The sequence below is a fragment of the Chiloscyllium plagiosum genome, unplaced genomic scaffold, assembly GCF_037043375.1.
Source record: "Chiloscyllium plagiosum isolate Xiang-an unplaced genomic scaffold, Cpla_swu_hap1 HiC_scaffold_7, whole genome shotgun sequence".
NCBI lineage: Eukaryota > Metazoa > Chordata > Chondrichthyes > Orectolobiformes > Hemiscylliidae > Chiloscyllium > Chiloscyllium plagiosum.
In genome coordinates this window covers 107,646,877-107,662,997 of record NW_028270145.1, presented here as the reverse complement: position 1 = coordinate 107,662,997, position 16,121 = coordinate 107,646,877, and the positions used below count along the sequence as shown (strand labels likewise).

Sequence of the window (16,121 nt, the reverse complement as noted above, 5' to 3'; positions counted from 1 at the left end):
AGGGCAGAAGGTCTGGGTAGAGACACTACTACTGCACCACAAGACTGTTAACTCAAATTTTATGTACTCACTAAGCATAACACTCATCCTCACTACTAGTAACTCTCTTGCATTCAACAATGTTAGCTGCTCTCTATTTGCCAAACACATCCATGTCTTCCCTAGTTTTGAACGTGATGCTATATTTGTCAATCTCCAAACTTTCAAATGAATTCTGAGTGACACCTCTTCCAATTCATCATGAACTGGTTGGGATCTGGTGACTCACTTGAAATAACTGTACGCGGTTGCTCTACATTCCTTTAAGCATGCATACCATATTACACACCTCTACCGCTGCTTTAACTTGTACTGTGCTCCAAGAACGCACACTCATTCTTAATGAATGGTATAAGCTTATACAGTGCTTTTCCCCTCACCCACATCATTCCCAAGGACTGTAATGGAATACTCTCCATTGGATTGGACATGTGCAGCATCAATAACACTCGAGAAGTTCACCATCACATAGGATAAAGCAGCCTATTTGATTAGCATCTCATGTACCCACTACCTTTAAAATTCTCTCCTTCTATCATCAGCACAGAGGAACATGATGCCCCATCCACATGATGCACTGTGCACTCAGCCACCTTCAAAAGCAGTTATTGAACCTGCAATCTCAAATACATGGGCAACAGGCAGACGGAAGCACCCAGCACAGTGAGTTTTCTCCAAAGTTATGTCACACCCTGGCATGGAATGAAGATCACCATTCCTTCACAGTGACTGGTTTTACATCCTGGAAACTCCTCTCTAATAGGGTAGTGGGAGACTTCTACCATATGAACAGCAGTGGTTCAAGATAACACACCATCACCTTCTCAAGGAAAATTAAAGGAATGGCAACATTAGTCTCTTCAACATTACGCTCATCCCAAGAGCAATTTTTTAAAAAATGCTTTGGCCCAAAGATTTGGAGCTGGTCTTGTTAAACATCACCAGAAGGGAAATCAAATGCAAGATCGCAGTAAGCCGACAGGTAGGTTCTCTTTTTCTCACATGATTTTTGTGATGCAATAGCAAATCCTGCATTGAGATTGATGTCAATTTTGTCCTTCTAGAATAGTGAAGATTAGATTCAACTCATGTACAGCAGACCATGAGAAATAGGAACAGGAATAAGCCTAACATTTAGGGTGTTGAGACATCAATATATTTCTCTTGTCAAGAGAGTTACTGTGGTGTAATATCTTCCAGGCTGACAATCCCATCACCCAGAATGGTGAAAGAAGCAGCTGCAGGATGCATCAGGTTCTCCTCCGAGTTACACACCACACCTAGGTGTAGACTCATGTCATTGTGAGTTCATTCTCGCAGTGGTAAAATCTTGGAACTCCCTTACCTAACAACACTATAGCAAACCTTCATCATTTGATCTCCAGCAGGTCACCAAGGTTTCCAGTGCCACCAATTTCCCATAAACCAACACATTCCAAGGGTACCTGTGAGCTCATTGAAGGAAAGGAGACACCATCTTCTTTAAGTGCTTTGATGGTAGCAGCAATAAGACTGAGCTGGGGATCCTTTTGAAACTCTTCCACCCATTCCACCAATAATGCCTTCAGCTTTTCACATACTTTCGGATGAGCCTGGGGAGAAATAGCAAGACACAGTTCATCATACAGATATACTTTCAAAGAAAAAAAATTAAGCTGTATAATCAACTTCAGTGACATTTTTGACAGAAGCTTCATCTGCAAGGGAAGCCTCCTGATGTAGTATTAAAATTCCACACAGTAAAGACTCACATGCTCAAATTCAAGTCCATTACAAGGAATTAAGGTCAAATGCAGCAGTCAGATGTTGGCAAATGTCACCAGCAATGTCACAATGACATTTTACTGCATTGCTATTAAATATTATGTAGTGTACAATGCAGAAACAGGGAGTTACACAGGTGAAAGGCTGCAAAGCTCAACATTACACAAGACTCCTCAATACCTTTCTCATCATACCCCATTTCTAACATTCTTCTATTCTCTTCTTTCTCACCTTTCCATCTAGTTTACCCTCTAATACACCAAAGTCATTTGCTTCACCCAATACTTATGCATGGCACTCCAACTACTCTCTAGGTATACTATATACTTGCCTCTTAAGGGGTTTGTATGCTCAGAAAGCTTCAATATGGTGAAGATAAGTGGGAAGCCAGAGGACTGAGAAGCCTTTAAAAATCAGCAGAGGATATAAAAGCAATAAGGAGAGGGAAGGGAGAAGATATGAGTGAAAGTGAAATAAATGTAGACAGGCTGGTATCTCATCACCAGGTCACCATTTATTTGCATGTGCACAGTATACTAGCTGTGACCAGCCAGCTCAGAGTCAGACTCTGAAGTCAGGAAGCTCTCTGAATCCCCCTGTATATATCGGTCAGCCAGGTCTCACTGATTGGCCCAGGTCAACAATCCCAATCAAGGATCCCAGTCAATGAGTTCCACCTGGTTCCAATCAGTACAGTAAGATAGCTCGTAATATAAAAGAAAATTGCAAGAATTTTGTTTAGAAATATATAAAAAGGTAAGAGAGCCACAAGAGTGGACACTGGACTGTTGGAAAATGAGGCTGTGAAACAGTAATGGCAAATCAAAGAAGTAACTGGGAAACAGAATAGGTACTTTTCAGTCTTTACAGTGCAATACATTACTAGGACACCAGAACTTCAAGAGTCGGTGGGCGGGGGCGGCGCGGCGATGTGAGTGCAGAAGTTGCCATTAAAGGAGAAGGTATTAGGGAGGCTGAAAGGTCTGAAGATGGATAGATCAAATGGGTCAGATGGACCACACCCTGAGTTCCAAGAGAACTTGCAAGAAATTGTTAAGACATTAATGGTGATATTTCAGGAAGCTGGGAGGAGTCCCAGAGGACTGGAAAATGGCTAATACAACACTTCCGTTTAAGGGAGGCAGAAGACAGGAAACTATAGGCCAATTAGCCTGACCTCAGTCATTTAAGAGAATCTATTATTAAGGATGCGATTACTTGGAGGTTCATTATACAATAGGACTGAGTCAACAATGGTTTCATCAAGGGAGGTCATGTCTGACGAAACTGTCAGAATTCTTTGGGGAGGTAATGAGCAAGTTAGACAAAGAAGAGCCAGTGGATGTGATCTATTTGCACTTCCAGAAGGCCTTTAACAAGGAGGCTGCTAAGTAAGACATGACCCCCATGGTGTTAGGGGAAGATACTGGCATGGATAGAGGAGTGGCTGACTGGCAGAAGGTGGAGAATGTGAATAAAGGGGGCTTTTTCGGATGGCAGCTGGTGGCCTGTGGAGTTCTGCAGGAGTCAGTGTTGGGAGCACAACTATTCACGATATGCATTAATGATCTGGGTGAAGAAATTGAAGCGTTGTTGCTAAGTTTGCAGATGACAAAATTAGGTAGAGGGACAGGTAGTGTTGAGGAAATGCGGAGGCTGCAGGACTTGGGCAGACTACAGAAAGAATGGACAAAGAAACGGCAGATGGAATACAATATGGGAAAGTATGTGGTAGGAAGAAGAGGCATAGATTATTTTCTAAACAAGGAAAGGCTTCAGAAATCTGAAACACAAAAGGTACTTGGAGACCTAGTTCAGGATTCTCTGAACATTAACATGCAGTTGGTAGTTAGGACGGCAAAAGCAATGTTTGCATTCTTTATAAGAGGGCTAAAATACAAGGAGATGTACATCTAAAGCTGTGTAAGGCTCTGGTCATCCTTCACATGAAATACTGTGAGCAGTTTTGGGCCTGGTATCTAAGGGCAGACGTGCTTGCGGTGGAGGGAGTTTACAAGAATAATCCTAAGGGCTTGTCATATGAGGCGCAGCTGAGAACTCTCCATTCAGTGGAGTTTAGAAGGATGAAAGGGAACTGATTGAAACTTACAAAATACTGAGGGGCGCCTGGATACAGAAGATATAGAGAGGATATTTCCAATAGTTAGAGAGACTAACACCCAAGGGCACAGCCTCAGAATGATGGCATGACTCTTCAGAACCAGGAAGAGGAGGAATTTCTTCAGCCAGAGGGTGGTGAATCTGTGGAATTTATTGCCACAGAAGACTGTGGATGCCCAGTCATCGAGTGTATTTAAGGCAGAAAAAAGATTGATGAAGGGTTACAGGGAGAAAGCAGGAGAATGGGGTTCAGAAACCTATCAGCCACAATCAAATAGTGGAATAGACTTGATGGACTGAATGGCCTAATTCTAATCTTTTAGATATGGTCTTATGGCTTGACAGGTTAAATGCTGAGAGCATATTTCCCTTCATGGGGAGAAACTAGGACCAGGGGGCATAGTCTCAGAAAGACAGTAAAAGGAACAGCAAAGGAATAAGGGTTATAGTGATTGGCTGGGTATGTGGAGTTGAGTCCACAAAAAGATCAACCATCAACTTACTGAATCGTGGAGCAAGTTCGATGGACCAGATGGCCTATTCCTCCTCCTAATCCTTGTGTTCTTAAGTAAAAGAGGCATCCATTTAAAACTGAGATCAGCACAAATTTCATCTCTCAGGAGATCAGAGGCTCTTATGAACTTACTACCACAGGCACCTGTGGGGCAGAGTCTGTGTGTGTATCTAAGGCTGAGAGATAATTAGGTTCTGGATCGGTAGGGGTGTCAAGGATTACAGGGAAAGGGCAGGAAAGCAGACATGAGGAATGTCGGATCAGCCATGAATGGTGGAGCAAGCTCAAGAAGCCCAATGGACTATTCCTGTTCCCAATTCTTTTGGTCTACAAATTGAATCTAACTTCTTTGCTTTTCTGCAGGGCAAATTTGACATCAATGGTAGTGCTGGATTTGGTATTACTTCGCACTAGGTAAAGAGTGGAGCTGGAAAAACAATACAGGTCAGGCAGCATCAGAGGAAGAGGGGAGTTGCTTGTTCAGGTTCCAACCTGAAACGTCAACTCCCCTCCTCCTCTGATGCTGCCTGACCTGCTGTGCTTTTTCCAGCTCCACTCTGACTCTCATCTCCAAGTTGTTATTACATCACAGCAATCAGTGTGAGAAAAATAAATTAAGCTGCAAAATTCCTGTATTAGTACCAGTGAGTTTTGCAAGAGACAAGAGTAGCAAATGTATCAGCTTATAGTAAATCAGCGACAGTGCCAGGTACTCGTGCATCTTTCCTGATCCATATGCCTGAAAGTGGCCAGAAAACTAGTGAGAGTTAAACAAAATCTCAACTGCTGCTGATGACAGGGTGCAGCTATTACAGTTAACCTTGAATGTTTTGGACAAGGGTCTTGGCAAAAGAAAACAAGAGGTCCAAGAAATCTTCGATTACATCGTGATTGTGTCCCGACTTTTCAGGAAGATCCAGAGAATTATGATTATTTTATTCTGAGACTGTGTGTATTAATGCATATGACACCTTGATTCACTAGGCAAGGAAACAAAAAGTAACAGCAACAGTTGCATTAGAAATTTATCACAGACAGAGACAATGATTAAAAGATTACCAAAAAGTTGGTTACTATACCTTATTATATGCACTTAATAAATTTCCAACTTCACTTGTGAAATCACGAGAACATATTTCTAAGTGGAAGATCTTCCCACAGTTTGAGACACAAGCACCTAGTAACTGCAAAATGAGACACAAAGATGATCAGCAGATTATAAAAAAAACTGGAAGAGGGTTTACAAAGAGCATTAGAAACAAGTCAATAAGTGTTATCTAATTGGACCTCTGGATAGTATTTAAACACAGCCAGAGGACTATACAGATGGCTAAGCTGCTGTCATATTGTACTAGAATTTTCTTCTTTTAAAAATTCGTTCATGAAATGAGCGCGTCACTGGCTAGGCCAACATTTATTGCCCATCCCCAATTGCTCAGAAGGTAGTTCAGAATCAACCACATTGCTGAGGGTCTAGAGTCACATGTAGGCCAGACCAGGTAAGGAGATTAGTGAACCAAATGGGTTTTTCTGACAATCAACAATGGATTCATGGTCACCATTGAACGCTCAATTGCAGATTTTTAAAAAAATTGATTTCAAATGCCACCATGTGTCAGGATTCGAATCCTGGTTTCGAGAACGTTATCTGGGTATCTGGGTGAACAGTCTAGCAATAATACTACTGGACCATCGCCTCCCCATGTTCATGTTTTACCATTTTGTAACAGGAAACATTTGACAAGTAGGGACACGTGCCGGAAATAAGTATTCCCAACTTTCCGTTCTAAACATGGACAATGGATTACTTATGATTTGGAGATGCCGGTGTTGGACTGGGCTGTACAAAGTTAAAAATCACATAACACCAGATTATAGTCCAACAGGTTTAATTGGAAGCACTAACTTTCGGAGTGCTGCGTAAACTACCTGATGAAGCAGCAGCACTCCGAAAGCCAGTGCTTCCAAAACCTGTTGGACTATAATCTGGTGTTGTGCGATTTTTAACAATAGATTATTCCTTCACAAACTGGATGTCCACTGCAGCGAGTATCGTGATTACATAGTTGAAAAAGGCTGTGTCTTGAATGTTTTCTATTTAGTTACAGCATTCATTTCTAGTTGCGTTTGGGGAGGGGGAGGAACACTACTAGCTCAGGGGTTGATTGATGTTTCTGACATTACTGCTGAGATTACTGAGCTGGCAAGCTCAAAATAGAGTTGGATGGAGGACGCTAGTTGTGGTGAACATTGCTGAGTTAAACCATCACTGCAACATTTTACAAACTCTGCGATGCCCAATGGTTCTGAAGTCCTCAATGATGCTCCCAGAGGGGAATTCACGAGTATGTGCCTCATTCTTAACCAGACTTCCACAATGTCCCGCTTAATTGGTATCACATCCACAAACATCCATTCCCTCCACCACCAGCACTCAGTAGCAATGTGCACCATTTACAAAATGCAGGAAAGATCCTTAGACAGTGCCTTCCAAATCCATGACCATTTCCATCTGGAATGACAAGGGCAGTAGATACATGGGAATACCACCAGCAAAAAGTTCCACATCAAGCCACTCTCCATCCTAACAGCAGATGGACAGCATCAGTTCAAGGAGGCAGCTCATCACCACCATCTCAGGGTCAACTAGGGATGGGCAATAAATAATGGCAAGCCAGCAATGCCCACGTCCCATGAATGAATTGGGAAAATAAAAATCAGTCCCTCTCAAATTAACAGAATTAGAGAAAAGGGAAACTCGTCAGTGCAGTTGAGCAAGACAAAACAAGTCAGATTTCTGCACACAATCACATTCTTTAAGAAAGATTTTGTCAAAGTCTGCAGGAAGAAAAAGATTAAAGAGTTGGCGCTGCACTGGCTCCACTCACCGTTAAGGCCTTCATTGCCACATGAGGATTTTTGTGATTTACTCTCTTCATAATAGCCTTCAAACAATCTTTTGGCCTGATGTTAAAACAATGGAGAAAATTACTTGCGTTGAAATAGAAACGAAACACCCAACAGGAATGATGCATGCAAAATGTACATTGAATGTACGATAAGTTACACCCAGCTGTTCCAATTCACTGAGAGCACAAAACAAGTCACAAAGGTGCTTTGTACTTCCTAAATGCCAAAAGGCAGGTTCCAGACGCCAGCATTCAGAGGACCAACAACTAAAATGACTGACCTATGATCTCAGTCATCTTAAATTACAATTAAACTCCTCTTAAGAATGCCAGTTGGATCCAGTGAATGACAAACTGGATAATAAGGAAGCAAAGCAATTTTCCAACACAGCATTACATCAGCACATAACGGCATGGAAGAGCACTTTAGCAGAATTGTGTTACATGGCTCCTGCCTTTATGAAATACTACATGCTCTGACTGTCAGTGAAGTTATGCATCGATGCAGATAAAAATAACAGCACACATTTTGACAGCGTCTCACCAAAATCATTAGCCTTGTTTTGCTCTTTTCAACATTTCTACTTTGTAGTTTAAATTAACATATTCGCAGACATTTTTAAGTTTCCAATTTTGCTAAATAAATTCATCTGTTGGTAAATTGAGTACAAGGTAAGTATGTACTACAGCATTGAGACAGTCACTGATAATACACACAAAATCATTGCAATGATGCACAGGAGCGATGGAGCCTTCACACTGGGTGATCAAACGCCGATGCCCAGAAACAAGCCAACTTTTTTAAAAAAAAAATCAACAATGGCTCTGCTCAAGCTCCCCATAATGATGGTGAAATTTCATTTTTAAATTAAGTGAAGTTGAATAAATCAAAATAATGATACTTGAATGGAATGTAACTACAGTCGACTTTCAATGCCTTTTCAAAGTTAGCAATATTTGTGAATGAGATCCATCAATTGACAAATGCAAGATGGCTTGCTAGACAGAGATCAGGAGGGAGAATAATGACCAATTTACCCCCTCCTGTTCCTATGAGTGAGGGAAGCAGAAGGGTAATGGAAACTAAGTGAAGCATTTTTTCCATCCATACCCATTTGGTGTAGTCCCAACACGATCGCAGATATCCATGATAAGAGTCCAGTCTTCACTGGTGTTGTGTTCATTTGTGACTTTTTCTGAAAGAAAAACATTAATAACAATTCAGCAGAATCACAGAATTGTTATGGTGCAAGAGGGGATTTGGCCGATTGTGCCTGCAATGGCTCTCTGAGCATTTTAACTTAGTCCTGCATTTTCCCTGCAACCCTATACATTGGGCGATAGTTTTTATTTAAACTATGTCCTCTTGAATGCCTCAATTGAAATTGCCTCCACCACACTTGGAGTATTCTATATCTGAACTATTTGATATGTGAAAACATTTTTTCTCATCTCGCATTCACTTCTTTAAAAGAACATAAGGAAGAGATGATGATTCAAGATTGTGCCACTATTCTCTAAGATATTGGCAGATCTGTCCGAGGATTCAACTCCTGTTTTGTGCCACTCATCATAACCCTCTACTTGCTGAAATTTCAAACATCAACCTACCTCCTCTTTAAATACTTATCATGATCGGACATCCACAATGCACACAATGGAGAATTACAGACATTTACTGCACTCTGGGAGAAGACATTTGTTCACATCCCAGTTTTAATCGAGTGTTCCTTATTCTGTAACTATATCCCCTCTTTTGACATTCGCCCACTAGTGGAAACATAGAATCCCTACAATGAAAGTAGGCCATTTGGCCCATCAAGTCCACACCAACCCTCTGAACAGCATCCCACCCAGCCCCGTCCCCCTACCCAATCACTGTTACCCTGCACTTTCCATATTTAATCCTGTACATCTTTGGACTGAGGGGAAAAACCGGAGCACTCAGAGGAAGCCCACCATGGGAATATGCAAACTTTACACAGACTGTTGCCCAAGGGTGGAACCAAACCCGGATCCCTGGTGCTGTCAGCAGCAGTACTAGCCACTGAGCCGCCCCACCACACCTATCCTGTCAAGTTGTTACAGAATAAGATTACCCCTCATCCTCTTAAACTCTAATGAACGCACGCCTAACCTGTTTAGCTGTAATTGATAAGTCAACTTATTTATCATTTCTTTAATACAGGTGCCAAGACTGTACACAATACGACAGATGAAGCCTCAATGCCCCTGCACAGTTGTAGCAGGACGTCTCTATTTTTAGACTTTAATCCACTAGCAATAAAAGGATAAAATTCAATTTACCTTAATTAGTTGCTGTTTGTGTTTCATGCAAAGTACACCCAGATCCAATTTTTAAATCTCTATTTAATCAGTAGTCTGCCTTTTGATTCATCTTACCAAAGTGCATAAGAGCACAATTTCTACTTGAAACTCCATTTGTTAAGTTTTTGTCAACTCACTCAATCTATAACACTTTCAGATTCCTTATGTTCTCATCAAAACAAGCCCTCCCACCTATTTCTGCATCATCAGCCAATTTAGATGTCTTACACTCTTTCCTCTCCTCGAGTCAGTAGTAAATAATTGAGGATTAAGGACTGATCAATGTGGCACTTCAAGAGTTCTCTTTCCAATTTGAAAAGGACCCATTAATCCTGACTGACTTCTGAGTATTAACTAATTCTCAAAGCATGCTAAAACATTACCCGTAATTCTGTGAGCTCATATTTTTTGTCACCTGTCAAGTGCATTCTGGAAATCCAAATACACTACATCTACCAGTCCTTCTTTATTAACTCTTTGTCATTTCCTCAAAGTACTCTAGCAAATTTATCAAACATGATTTCTCTTTCACAAAACTATGTTGCCTCTGTTAGACTGCATTAGATTTGCTCTAGATAGCTTTTTCTTCCATAAAAGCGAACTCGAATTTTCTCAGTGACAGACATTCGGCTAACTGAACACATTCTCCTGCTTAGTCTTTCTTGACCGGGTGTCACATAAGCGGTTTCCACATTTGCTGGACCCCCCCCAGATCCAGCCAGTTCTGGAATATTCTGACCAATGCTTTCACAATCTCTGCAGCTACTTCCTTTAAAATCCATGGATGCGGGTCATCAGGTTCGGTCGACCTGTCTGCCTTCAATCCTGTTTGTTTGTTGTGACCCTTTATTAAGCAGTAATAATTTCTTTCTATCTATGCTTTCCAGATCTCTCCTGGTTTTGAAAACTTCTCTCAGACTTTACCTTCGCTTCAGGAAGAAAAACAGTCCTAGCTCCTCCTATCCTTCCTCATAAGTGAAGTAACTCATCCCTGGAACTAAGATATCAAAAGTTAATTTGCTCTGCTGACCTGCAAGAAATTGAATGCCCCGAGGGTAGGGTGGGATGTCTCGGTTCTACAGATAGAATGTAAGGAACTTACATTCCCATCCCTTGCCATTCGCAGCCATTTGCACAGCCATTTCGTAGTTGTTCAGAAGCCAATTTACATTGTCTTCTCCTACTATTGACATTATTCAGAAATCAAGAACGTTACAGTTGGAATTTTGACTACTCCCTGCAGTAAAAAAACGATGATTCATTACAAATTTGACTATTAAGGGATGGTTTACATGATACTGTTTCTGGAAATGATGTGATCACTGCTTTGTGTCTTAAGTGGGGGAATGGGTGAAGGTTGTAATCCACTGTAAGGTGAAACTCTTGTACTGTACAAAGAAAGGACTGTTTCCTTTGTACAGAGAGATCCCTTGACATGACTTCACAAGCATTGTGAAGAGTGTTAAAGGGTTCCTCCAGAAAGCTTGTACTGTGCTTGCTTATTAAGATTTTGCTTGTTCACAGAAGTTGCATCAAGTGTGTACGAATCTTCAAGAAAAAAAAATGGACAACATTCTCAAAGGCTCTTTTATACCCACTCCAAAGAATTCACATCACAGGAGGTGATAGCACAGCAGTCTCATCACTAGACTATTAATTCAGAGACCAGGGTTCACATCCTGCCATGGCAGATGTTAGAATTTGAACTCAATAAAAGGAAAGATCTGGAATTGTCAGAGTCTATTGATTACCAGGAAATTGTCAACTACTGTTGGAAAAAGCCCATTAGGTTCACGAATGTCCTTTGGGCAAGGAAATTTGCTGTCCTTAGCTGGTCCAGCCTACATGTGACCCCAAAAACAAGAGAACTGTGGCTGAGGCACGACTTTCCTCTGTGCAGTTTAGGAGGGCAATAAATGTTGGCCTACTCAGTGACGTCCAAATCCCATGGATGAATAAAACATCTTTCCTGCAAGTGTGGCTCCCAAGGTTGCGCAGAACACTCCAACTAATGTGCAACCAGTGAAAGCAAAATACTGCAGATGTGGGAAATCTGAAACTCAGCAGGTTTGGCAACACCTTTGGAGAGACAGAGTTAAAGTTTCAAGTCTGATATGACTTGAAACTTTACCTCTGTTTCTTTCTCCAACGATGCTGCCAAACCTGCTGAGTTTCTCCAACATTGTGTTTGACATGTAAGCAGTGTTCCATGTTCATGATAATCTCTCTGCTCTCACTCTTTCTGCTTCTACTTACAAAGTCTAGAATAATGTACATTTTAACAGCTTTCAACCTGTCCTGCCAGCTTTAGTGAGTGAAACATAGATACAACCTGGGGTTTCCATTCCTGCACGTTTTGTGGACTAGGACCCTTTATATAACATAGACTCCATGTGTTCTGGATACCAAAGTGCATCACCTCACACCTCTCCGTGCTGAACTATCCAATCTACCATCAAGTCAAGATCCTTCCAGGTTCTACATTTGCCTCCTCAGAATTCATTATCCTGCAAAGCTTTGTGTCGTCTACAAACTTTCAAATTGCCTCCTACACACCAAGATCTAAATCGTTCGATTCATACGTAAAGCAACGGTCCTAATATTGACTCTTAGGGAACTCCCTACAAAAACTTCCACCAGCCCAAGAAATACTCAGTAACTATTCTTCTCAGTTTCTACTCTTTGTGCAATTGTGTATTTAATAATGGAAGACTTTTTTTAGATTAGGAAGAAACATTTGGGCCTAAATTAGCACTGGCTGAGATGAAAACATTTTTTGGTGCAGTATCATTTGGTGGAGTAGCAGAAAGCATAAGGGACGTCAGAGAATACAGGAGGATATAGATAGTCTGGAGAGTTGAGCAGATAAGTGGCAGATGGTTTCCAATCCAGACAAATGTGGGGTGATGCATTTAGGCAAGTCTAATTCTAGAGTGAATTATACCACAAATGGAAGAGCCTTGGGAAAAGTTGATGGGCAGAGAGATCTGGGAGTGCAGGTCCATTGTATCCTGAAGTTTGCTGCACAGGTGGATAGAGTGGTCAAGAAGGCATATCGTATGCTTGCCTTCATCGGACGGGGTATTGAGTACAAGAGCTGGCAATTCATGTTAAAATTGTACAAGACATTGGTTTGGCCGCATTTAGAATACCGTGTACAGTTCTGGTCGCCACATTACCAAAAGGATGTGGACGTTTTGGAGAGGGTGCAGAGAAGGTATACAAGGATGTTGCCTGGTAAGGAAGGTGCTAGCTATGAAGAGAGGTCGAGTAGGTTAGGTTTGTTTTCATTAGAAAAAAGGAGATGGGGGACGGGAGGGGACCTGATTGAGGTCTACAAAATCATGAAGGGTATAGGTAGGGTGGATAGAGACAAGCTTTTTCCCACGTTGAAGGATTCAATAACGAGGTGTCACTCTTTCAAGGGTGAGAGGTGGGAAGTTTAAGGGGGATACACGCAGCAAGTACTTCACACAGAGGGTGGTGGGCATTTGGCGCGTTGCCAGCAGAGGTTATACAGGCAGGCACAGTAGATTCGTTCAAGATGCATCTGGACAGATGCACGAGGAGGTGGGGAGCAGAGGGATACAGATGCTTAGGAATTGACCGACAGTTGAAGACAGTACATTTGGATTGGCTCAGGCTTGGAGGGCCTGTTATTTAACTGACCAATGCAGAAGGAGACAATCATTTTATTGCTATTCCCACAATGTCCTGCATCTCCCAGATGTTTTCTTCAGCCTCTGCACACTATTTCCCACATTGTTATTCACAACAGGCAGAGTCTGAGTACAATAATTCAAAAGCACATTATTGTTTCAATCATGAAACATTCTGTTACAGTACCAGCATTTGTTGCCCATCCCTCATTGCCTCTGCACTGAATGGCTCGGTAGACCATTTGAGTGTGATTAGAAGTCAACCACTCTCTGGATGTAGATTTGCTCGCTGAGCTGGAAGATTCATTTTCAGATGTTTCGTCACCATACTGAGTTAACATCTTCAGTGAGCCTCCAGACAAAGCTCTGCTGATGTTTCCTGCTTTCTATTTATATGTTTGGGTTTCCTTGGGTTGGTGATGTCATTTCCTGTGGTGACACTATTCCCTATGGTGATGTCATTTCCTTTTTTTTTCCCCTCTTAGGGGTGGTAAATGGGGTCCAAGTCAATGTGTTTGTTGATAGAGTTCCAGTTGGAATGCCATGCTTCTAGGAATTCTCATGCATGTCTCTGTTCGGCTTGCCCCAGGATGGATGCGTTGTACCAGTAGAAGGGGTGTCCTTCCTTATGTAAGGATACTAGTGAGAGAGGGTCATGTTGTTTTGTGGCTAGTGGTTAGTAGTTGCTAGTCAACCACTTGGCTGTGGGTCTACAGCCACACCAGTAGTTTGAGCAGTTTCCGTCCCTAAAAAGGATAGCCATGAACCAAATGGATTTTTAGTTATGAATGATATTTTCATGGTCACCATCACCAAGACTAGCTTCATATTCCAGATTTACTAACTGAATTTCAAATCCGTTGTCATGGTAGGTTTTGAGCTCGTTTCCCCAAGGCATTACCCCAAGCCTCTGGATTACTAGGAGAAAGTGAGGACTGTAGACGCTGGAGAATCGGAGTCAAAAAGGTATGGCGCTGGAGAAGCACAGCAGGTCAGGCAGGATCAGAGCAGGAGTGTCGATGTTTCAGCATAAGCCCTTCATCAGGAATTCCTGATGCTCGAAATGTTGACTCTCCTGCTCTTCAGATGCTGCCTGACCTACTGTGCTTTTCCAACACCCCTCTAGATTACTAGTTGTGTGATATTACCATTAGATCATCAGCATTTCAGTATCTCACCAAAGTAAACATGAAGTTATTCCAAGATAGACCAAATGAATTTGAGGGCAGGATGGAAGTTGTCGGAAAAGTCGATGCATTTTCCAGTTCAGCATGGGTCCAGGACTGCACTGGTGCAGTCATTGATGTAACGGTGGAAGAGTTGGGGAACAGTACCTGAGCAATTCATCGAATTCGCCAATAACTTCCACCCTGCCCTCAAATACATTTGGTCTATCTCAGACACCCCATATCCTGCAAAAACTCCATCCTATTTTCCCAATTCCTGTCTTCATCGCATCTGCTCTGAAGAACAGACTTTCCACTCCCAAGCATCCTTGATGTCTACCTACTTTGAATGACGTGCTTTCCCCCTTCTGTCATCCAGATAGCCCTCCACACCACGTTCATTCCCCTCTCCACTGCTCTAAACACCCCTCCACAACAGAGAAGACCCGTTCTCACCCCACTAGTCTCATCCTCAAGCACTTCCGCCAACTCAAACTGGACCCCACCACTAAGAACATCTTTCCCTCCCAGCACTCTCTGCCTTCTGCAAGGACCATTCCCTTGTCAGTCCTTGCGCCCCCTCCCCCACCCCTTTCCCTTGCAACCGTCAAAGATGCAAAACTTACCGATACACCACCTCCCTCACCACCATCCAGGGGCCCAAACATTCCTTCCAGGTGTAACAGACGTTCACCTGCCTCTCCTCTAACTTAGTTTACTGCATCCGGTGCTCCCGACATGGTCTTCTCTATATCGGTGAGACCAAACGTAAACTAAGAGAACATTTCACTAACCATCTCAGCTGGTTGGGCCTGTAAGGGCCAACCTGACATCCTAGTCACCGCCGATTTCAATTCCCCTTTGCACTCCATCTCCGACACATCCATCCTTGGCCTCCGCTACTGCCACAGTGTATCAGACCATAAATTGGACGAACACTACCATATCTTCTGCCTTGGCAGCCTACAGTCCAGAAGATTCAACACTGTTCTCCAATTTCAAATAACCTTCGCACCCATCCCCCATCTACCCCTCAAGCCCCACCTCCTCCCTTCCATTCCTCCTACTGACCCTTCCTTCCAGCTCTCAACCGGAATCATTCCTCCCATTGACCAACAGGTCATACGAACCACCTATCACCACCTCGCTATTCTGACCCTCTCCCTAGCCATAACCCTGCCCCTCAGTCTTTATCTGCAGCTCCCTGTTTTAAAAAATTCTCAAGGTCAGGTTCGTAGGAGAGTAGTCTGACACAGAACAAACGACCAAGAGGCGAGTCTGCTAGAATATGAGCATTTTATTCCCCGCAGCGTCGCACAACGGGTCTGGCTTATACTCACTCTACATGTTACAAAAAACTGGGAGCCGTCAGTTCTCGTAGAGCGGTTGCCAACAACCCACGCTCGGCGGTTAAACGTAACCCCGGAGCAGACTCACCGAACTGGAGACTTTTTCAGCTGATATACTCTTTTCCAGATATAAACATTCATGTGAACAGCAGAGCAAGGCTAAAAAACACATTCCATTCTGGTTACATACAGATAAGAAGATTCACACGGGACTAAGCAACACCTCCATTCCGGTTAGATTCACACATGTATTGGGACATAATTTTTAACCG

At 42.5% G+C, this 16,121-nt stretch overlaps 1 protein-coding gene across 1 annotated transcript in view; it reads right to left on the bottom strand.

Annotated features, from left to right (window-relative positions):
- The window catches only part of stam2 (signal transducing adaptor molecule (SH3 domain and ITAM motif) 2), a 100,878-nt gene that overhangs the window by 55,140 nt on the left and 29,617 nt on the right, over window positions 1-16,121 (bottom strand). The window contains exons 2-5 of the mRNA XM_043694253.2: window positions 8,459-8,543; window positions 7,327-7,402; window positions 5,518-5,622; window positions 1,485-1,631 (exon numbers count right to left, since the gene is read on the bottom strand). Coding sequence (XP_043550188.2) covers window positions 1,485-1,631; window positions 5,518-5,622; window positions 7,327-7,402; window positions 8,459-8,543 — 413 coding nt within the window. The remainder of the gene's footprint in view (window positions 1-1,484; window positions 1,632-5,517; window positions 5,623-7,326; window positions 7,403-8,458; window positions 8,544-16,121) is intronic.